This window comes from Colletotrichum scovillei, assembly GCF_011075155.1.
Source record: "Colletotrichum scovillei strain TJNH1 chromosome Unknown Contig00009, whole genome shotgun sequence".
In the NCBI taxonomy this organism is placed as follows: domain Eukaryota; kingdom Fungi; phylum Ascomycota; class Sordariomycetes; order Glomerellales; family Glomerellaceae; genus Colletotrichum; species Colletotrichum scovillei.
The window spans coordinates 5,546,717-5,555,135 of NW_023336267.1; the positions used below are offsets into that span (position 1 = coordinate 5,546,717).

At 53.8% G+C, this 8,419-nt stretch overlaps 1 protein-coding gene across 1 annotated transcript; it reads left to right on the top strand.

Moving 5' to 3' along the window:
* Positions 1-1,287: 1,287 nt before the first annotated feature.
* HER10_EVM0007634 (uncharacterized protein) lies at positions 1,288-4,430 on the top strand. Its single transcript, XM_035477186.1, has 2 exons — positions 1,288-2,548; positions 2,609-4,430. Exons 1-2 carry the CDS (start codon positions 2,230-2,232, stop codon positions 3,844-3,846), a joined length of 1,557 nt encoding a protein of 518 aa, XP_035329634.1. The 5' UTR covers positions 1,288-2,229; the 3' UTR covers positions 3,847-4,430.
* Positions 4,431-8,419: the final 3,989 nt, after the last annotated feature.

Sequence of the window (8,419 nt, forward strand, 5' to 3'; positions counted from 1 at the left end):
AGAAACAAACAAACACCATTCCGAATTTCAGTGTCTCTCAGTTTCATCGATAGCTCAGAAACACTCGCCGAGAATCAGGCATTCATCCGCCGCCTTAATTTTCATCATGCTCCCTCGAGCCATATACAAATAGTCTTCCTGCCATTAGATTCAAGCCGTCAGGTAGTTGGCGAGGCTGCTAAGGTTCCTTTCTGAATGAACACTCGGTAGGCTTCTGATCGAACAACAGCACACCTCTCATTTCCCAAATTTTCATCTGATGACCAGACTAGATCCGAGTGGATGGTTCGCTTGTTTGCAGCTTTCTTTTTTCATCCCAAACCCTGCGTCATCCAAACGCAAGGTCCGTGCCAAACAAAGTCGACTTCATCCGCCACTTTGCCATGAGGGATCGCAGCTCGCCCTTCAAGAGTGGAGACAAGGGCGTATCAAGAAACTTCGACTTGATTGCAAGTTTGCAATGGGAGGTCTTCTTTACCAGACTCGCTCACAGCCTTGGTTTTGCTTCGCAGGCCCGGTTGACGCACGGGGTGCCGTTGTTTCGTGAGACACGGGGAATCTGCAAGCATCAACATGGGGGCCCAAATCGATGTCTTGCTTCTGTTTTCTGGAATATGCAGCCATCCTTGTGGCTCGGATATTGACTAGCTCCTTCAAAGGCGCTGGTCCGCTCATGAAGGCCATTGTGTAGGCCATGTCTAGCCAGGGCTTCGACGACATATGGGTTTCATCGAGTGATGAAAAGCCTCGTTGGACATCTTACCTTCACAAATAGATATTGTGGGATATCTGCATATGCCCTCCCGAGGAATCTAGACCGTAGGGGAGAAGCAGCCGAATGAATGCGCGTCGCTGCGGACGTAAAAACCATCGTCCGATGCTGTTGGTCGTTGGCTATGGAAGCGCTGGTGTTGGCTCAGTGTCGCATTCACTTGGATACAGCCCCCAAAGACAACCAAGGACGGAAAACATTGCAGACAGCAATCCCAAATATGCGCATCGCCAACAAGCTGCCCACTCGCATCTACGTCCCGGGCTCCTCCAGCGACAAGCCGCTGCTCTGCATGCTTGCTTCCCAGCCCGTTTCCTTCGAGCTGCCGCTCCTGTTGGCTGCTTGTCGTTGACTTGCAGCTCACGCCTTCATCTCATTGGTGGCCTTCGACATTCTCACCACACGATGCCCACTCTGAACGGTAAGACAGGCATTTTCGTGCCGCATCACCGCATACAATGTCCGACCAGGTCGTCAGCTGCTTCGTTTCTATTCGTTCCTCGAGTCTGAGACCAGTCGCGCCCAGCATACTCGCAGCAGTGGCGGTGATTGAGAGCAACCAGACAAAGTGCCATTTCTCAAATACCCCTCCACCTTGGTCTTCCTCCATGGTGCTATCGTGGCTTACCAGAGGCTGGGACTGCACTTTACTCACTTCCCATTGGGAGAATATCACCCCTCGTTTCTCCTATTATGGGCAAGCCCGTTATCCAAAGTGCTGACACTCTGACAAAAAAGCCACTTTAGAAATCCCATCATCCCAAAGATGCCCCCGTGGAGCCAGCTGCGAGCCAAGGCCCTCCCGTCACACATGCCCGCAGTCTAGGGATCCGTCCATTCCCCTCCCAAACAGTCCATGATCGCCCTCTTCTCTTCCATCTTCATCTGCATCCACCCGCTGTCGGGTCGATCATACCTGGCGAAAAGAAGACAGACACGCACGCGCGGTATCGAGTTCAACTTGACGCTGCCAGCGCGAGCTATACGGTCGACGGGGTTTCAAGTGAACGACACGCGCTTTATTCAATCACTTCCCCGTCTGCGTCGTCCCTCAGCCCTACTGCTGTGCCCCCGATCGCCGATTATTATATCGTGGGGTGTGACTGCTTGTGGTTCTGCGGTGCTGTGCTGTACACACCCGCTCAGCCCCCCCGGAGACACACCTGCAGTTGGGTCATCTCGATCCTCCTCACGCCTCAAGGCACCAGCATAACTTACCCTCTTCACAAACGATCCGGCCGGCTCTTCAAATCACTCGAGTCGAAAGATCTTCCAAACGCTCCTTACACCGCCGCCGATCTCTCAAGGACCTTGCGCTGCCGTTCGTTCGATTACCCACGCTCGAGACTCTCGACAAAACGCTCGCTGATCCGGAGAATCTTAGATGATCGGCGAATTTCGTAATTCAGTTGCATTGCTCAACGCTTGTGCTTATTCGCTCGATCACCGCCGCCACCATGAGGGTGACTGCTTGCTCGCTTTGCGTGCTGTACTTGGGGGTTGACTTGTTGGTCAGGGCAGTCGAGGGGGCGGAATTCAAGAGACGAGACGGGGTGCACCGCCTTGAGAAGGCACACGTCACGGTCTTTCACGACCTCAATCGAAGGGGCACAACGACTTGTGCGACCGGATACTCTGCTTGCCCGTCAAGCTTGGATGGAGGGTGCTGCGCTTCAGGCTATGCATGCGCGACGGATTCTTGCTATGCGACCACAAGTGCAGCGCAGACTTGCGCAGGAAAACCTGGATATTACCAATGTAACACGGTTTTGGGTGGTGAGTTGGTTTGGTTCCTAACGCTTATCTTGGTATCGTGAGCTGACACACTTTGTCCAGGCGGCTGTTGCCCAGAAGGATACCAGTGTCAAAGAGGCTCAAATTGCGTTCCAGCGTCTGGAGTCATATACTCTCAGTCGTGTCCGGCAAGTTACTACTTGTGCCCAGCTAGCTTGAGCTACGGCTGCTGTCGAGACGGACTAGGCTGCGCCGTAAGCGCTTGCTACTCGACGGAGCCCTCGACTGTTACGGAGACGACAACAATCACAACGACAAATGACGCCGCGCAAGCTGTAACCACGACTGTAACCGCAACTGCTGTTCTAACACCCTCAAGACCTACCACGGCGCCAATAGTAGCAACAGGGGCGAGCGATCCGGATCAAGTTGTGTTCAAATACTATCCGAGCACTGTTCCAAAAGAGCAACCTATCTCGAGCGGCGATGGCAACAGTGATGGATTGACGTCGGGGCAAATCGCGGGTATCGTGGCTGGAGGAGTTGGCCTGCTCATCATTGTGCTGGTGACTGCGTGGATCATCATTCGACACCTCAACAAGGTTGTCCAGGCAGTCGAGACGAGCAACAAGGGAACCTCTTCAGGGGCTAAGTCACGCCCTTCGATGTATGAGTTCAAGCCAACACCATCAGAAGTTGATGATTTGAGCATAGACCCGCTCATGATGTCTCCTCGGCCATCACACCGCAGACATGATTCCGATACGACTGCCGACTTTACACCTCCATATCGTGGAACCCCTGGGTCCGGTGGTGACTATCAGGCAGTACCGCAAGGCTCAGGGTCCGATCGACACGCCAGCTACGACTCAGCATATACAGGAGGCTACTTCGATGTGGCGCCAGATAGGAGTCAGCGCGCAAGCCAGGGATCGAGTGCGTGGATCGGACTACATCGCGGAAGCACGGATTCGCAAGGAACCTACGCGCATCTTCGCCATTGGAGCAACGCCAGCGAAGCCAGCAGCGACCACGGCAGTGCGGGTACTCGAACGCCGCTCCAAGAGCTCGACTCGACGCCGTATGTGCCGGAGTTGGCCGCTTCACCCGTCCCAGAGGCCGCGGCAGATACGCGTCGCCGGTCAGGGAGCGGGCTATCGGGCATGAGCCGGCCACCTGCGGTCCATCAGCGGCGAAGGAGCAGTGAGGGAGGACACGGCAGAACGAGGAGTGACAGCTCTGCTCCAGCTGGGCTGAGTGTCGTGAATGAGGCTTCAGAGCTCATCGGCCACTATGGCCCGACAGATCGAGCGAATGGTCAGACGTCGAATGGAAAGTAAAGCTGCATTCAGTGCGTAGCTTTCCTATGACTATACTTCGCTTCGACTACATGCCGTCGCAAGGCTATGGCGCCAGTCACAGCATGGCTTTCGAGCTAACGCAAGATTTGGAGTTGGAATCCATACACCAGACGATGCCTTCTGACGCTGCAAGGCCCAGGAAGCTTGCATCTCTTCTTTGAATCCATGGTCTTTCTATCGTCCCGGACAATCATTCTGTAGTTATGATGTCCTGGCTGACCTAATGGGCCTCCATGGGCATTACCGAAGAGGCATCTTAATCACCAAGGCAGGCAGCCCCTCATACTTCTTTGGGGATAGAAGTGGTTGATTCTCGATCACGGACGGTTGGGAATAGGAAGTCCTCCGGTGGACGCGGCACAAGGGAGATGGGAGATGGTCGGTGACCGCTCAGGGTTGGGAAATACCATATAGAGAGCGGATGGCGTTTCTAACGGCGAGGGACTCTAGTGCCAACTGGCGAGCACCTCACCGCGGAAAATCGCGGCAAGGGCGGGCTTACTCTGGCGCAAAGTGTTTGGTTTTGCCATCTCAAGTTACAATACATGATACCTTTTTTCCCCCTTACTTTGCAAACCCGCGCTGAATATTCTGAGTGCCTCGCTTTTCACACGCTCTCCAATGCGGAAGAGAACCCCTCGACGGGGGATGAGGCAAGACTTCGCGATGTCGGTTTGAGTTGTAGGGGTTCGGTTCCTTTCTTCAACGATAGACCATGTCATCATGTTCTGCTTTTGCTTTTGGCTTTGCCATTATTCTTCAGAGGGGAAGTTTAGAGTAGATCAGACGAGGCATTGGCCGTCTATGGTATCATCAATCCGAGCGCCTGTGCCCCTAGTACCTGAACAACACCACGATAAAAGATGAGAACAAAAACACGATACTAGACTAATATGTAGGACCAGCGACCCCGACTTTATCTGCGGGGCTATGAGGATCTCATACGGATGACAGCCGTCAAACCCGATTTCCCTCGGGGCAGCATCATCGCGAGACCGGAGGCTCGTCAGAAGTGGAGAGGGATGTTCCAATGAGTAGACAGCTTGGGAAGAGGCGAACGCGAGGCTTGCCTGACAATACATGGTTCCCTCCCATTATACATGCTGTCGATCATATCTGATGAGATGGTACCCCATCATCCTGCTCGTCGGGACAACAACAAACTCGCTTGAGAGTCGTATCTGGGTCTGGCATGCGGAGGGTAGGGGGGAGGAGGGGAATATGGGGAGGCGGCTCTCCCGTAGGTGACAGCATGTCGGCTCCTCGGGATCTCGAACGGAGCCCCAACAACTTGATTGAACAAGAATCTATGGGCACATAATTTCTTCCGCGGACCGTGAATTTGGAGTCGAAGCAAGAGGCCGAGAAGGAGACTAGACCTCGGGGCAGACTCCTCCGTCAATCAGATGCGGCCTTGATCAACCCTTGAAGGAAGACGCACGTTGCTCAGACGGGGCGTTAGTCCGCACCGGGGATAGCACGATGTGTAGATTCCTGTCACTGAGGAGAGCCGGTGCGGGGGAGGTGCATGCTTTGTGGTTCGAGGGCTGGGGGGACAGCGGATGGGCGGGGAGAAGAAGCTGGGGATGGCAAGAGAGGGCACGATTTTGCTTCGCGGAGATTTGATGTCCGAAGAAATATCCTGGGGAAGCTTGTGAGGGGGGAAAGGAAAACTTGGAAGAGATGGGAGATGGGTATCATGGCCGGATAAAGTGCGTTTGTTTACTAGGAGGAACGGCGTGCTTCTTGTTGGATGCGCTTGACCCTTGCGCAAGGCAGATGAACTCGAGGCCGGTGTCGGTGTTGATGGATTGGCTACCTGGACTCATGTCTCCTGAATTGGGTTTCCAGGTATTGATTAGGACTTCTAAGTCAAAGAAGAATACTTCAACTTGGCCAGTAGCGTTACTCAATCGCAAGGTGTTGCCCATGGCCTTGTGTATCTTGACTTGAGGGTAGAGAATTTCCACGGGTAGTACGTGCAGTCCTGAGGAGCCCAAAGGTGTTCAGAATCCCGACATCTGGAAGAGCGCAAGCTAGAGCATAATTAAGACTAGGAAGGTGTCTCAAGCAATCTCCCAAGACACACGCGTATCTTTCGCAGGATTTAAACCTGGGGGATGGGAGAGGCAGGGGTAATGGTGGCCAACGGTGAACAGAGCAGTGAGCTTCGCGATAGCGACAACGTGCTTGTGTCCGCCAAGGTGCTGGACTATTCCATTCACCGAGAGGAAGCCCTCGCTTCCCAGGCCGGCGGAGGTTTATTACATATCATGGTCTACACGTGCTAGTACGGAGTAGAGCCTGGTTCAGCGGCTGGGAGGTGAACATGTGCTCTGAACGACTGGAAAAGTTGGCTTTAGCTTTTCCATCTCTTTGACTCTTTGTCTCCAAATTTTTTGCAGCTCGGCGGGCCGGAGATGGGACGGGCGGGCTTCTTACTTGACCTTAGGCTGTAAACGGGAATGATGCGCCGATGGGGACTAGCCTTATTGATGGAGTTGGGCCAGGGAAGAGAGAAGATCGAGTGGCGACTGGAGAGGAAGATGAGAGCCTAAATACTCAACCCTAGACTAGTCGAACTCAGGTCCGTCGACTGAGCAAGTGTAAATAAATGTAAAAACTCTTGAACGAGACTTCCTCGCCGTCGCCACGTGCAACTCCGGAAGGAAGGTCAATCAAAACAACATCAACGGCCTTCCTTGTAAAGTAAGGAAAGATAATGATGCTTAAAAAGCTCGAAAGGAAAAAGAGAAGAAAAGCTCGGGAACGGTGGAAATTGGGAAGCTTAGTCCAGCAAAAGGCCCCAGCCGGCGCGGGACCAACGAACCAACCTCCACCCACGCTTCTGGGCACGCCCCCCAGTTGCTCCAGCTGCCTCTTTCGGTGAAGCGGGCTTGCTTGTATGGGGGATTCCCCCTGTTGATTAGCTTTTTGGCTCTCGCCGCTTCTCGCTCTCTAGGAGTAGTTATCGTTGGAGGGCCCAGCCGATGACTCGAGGTGTGCCGGCTTGGTATCTGACTATCTGTTGACGATGGAGGAGGATTGGCGGTGATAGTAGGCAATGAGGGAAGTTGAATTTACCTTGTCCCAACGGCCAGCGCCGATGAGATCGAGCGGCGCGTTCCTGGCGCCGTTTGGCCGTTGGGAAGAGTGGGAGACTATGCTGTATCCGTTGCTGATAGCCAGCCTCCGACTCGGGAATGGCGCCGACCAGGTTGACGGGCACTCTTGGTATGTTTAGGCACGGACATTCTGGTCAATTGTCTCCGTACTGATAGTGTCTTTCGATACGCTGAAGGCCTGAGCCAGTTTCTTTGAATAACCATCAACAGCGGACGTTGACGGTGACACCGTAATTTGCGCTGTTGGTCGGTCAGCAGAGGCTGCCAACAGAGACGGGGTCAGGGTTACAGCGCGAGGAAAGCTACGGTGCTGCCAACCTCTCTTCTGGGTTTTTGCCAGGCTTTTTTCCCAGGTGAACACCTTGACAACCGTCGCATGGCGGACGGGGGGTGGTACAGTGTGTTTGCTGTCATGGGTCTCGGCTTGCGACGCTGATGCTTTCGATAGCTCTGTCCTGCGCCGACTGGACGGTGGACCACCCGACAGCGGGCGGCGGGCCCCTGAGGTGGATTGTGCGCAAGCACAGCTCATAAGCATAAAAGCTTCATGGAGTGCCCCTTTCCGTTCTCCCCCAATTGCATGGCCATCTCCGGCTATCGGGAGGGGAACATCCCCCCTCCACTCCGTGGGCTGATGGGCAGGGCGGTTGGCAGGTCTACATAGGTAATCGCCTAATTATACTTTGTACGGAGTACACGAGAACAAATTTTCCGGGCTGAAGAGCTTGCGCCGCGCGGGTGAGGTTAAATCATTCGTTCCTTGGGTTGGTTGGCCTATCTTCAGTCAACTTCCGATTGAGACCAAGAGCCTTTGAAGAGCCTCAAAACTTCTGAACGAATGTAGGTTATGAGATCTTTATGCCGACGAAATTATTCATGACTAACATTGTTCCCCATGGAGGCCAATGTACGATTTGAAGAGAGGAAAAGAGCGAGATGGTGGCCGAGGGTCGCATCGGATCATCACCGACAACATCATCGCCAATGCAGGTCGGCGGCGCGGCCCTTTAGCGATGTGTTCCAATTGGCGGGTTCCCTCCCACTAACGATTCCTATCCAAACTTAGGCTCTTCCTTTTTTCTTTCTCGCTGCACTTTTCTTCGCTCTTGATTTTGCTTTCGCTCCCCGTCCCGTCATCAACAATCAACTTAGAGAGCCCATGTAACTCCCATGACCTTGCCTGCATACCTCTACTTACCGTCTCTTTGCTTCGCTTCTCCTCATTTCCCTCCTGCATATCGGATTTCCCCGCGCTGTACGAATACACACCTTGCTGGAGGCCATGATGCTGCACCCTGCCGAGAGCCGTTCAAAGTCTACTCTTCCTGTTCAGACTCGAGCCAGTTCCGAGACGGTGCTGAATTGAGGCACAGCAGTCTAGATCTATGCTTCGTCTCCGGCCTCACCATCCAACAGTCCGCTTATCA

What these genes read in the sequence shown, in the direction of transcription:
- HER10_EVM0007634 (XM_035477186.1), top strand. Translation starts at nt 2,230, where the DNA reads ATGAGGGTGACTGCTTGCTCGCTTTGCGTGCTGTACTTGGGGGTTGAC. An exon ending in ATGTAACACGGTTTTGGGTG is followed by an intron (nt 2,549 to 2,608) that starts GTGAGTTGGTTT and finishes CACTTTGTCCAG; the next exon opens with GCGGCTGTTGCCCAGAAGGA.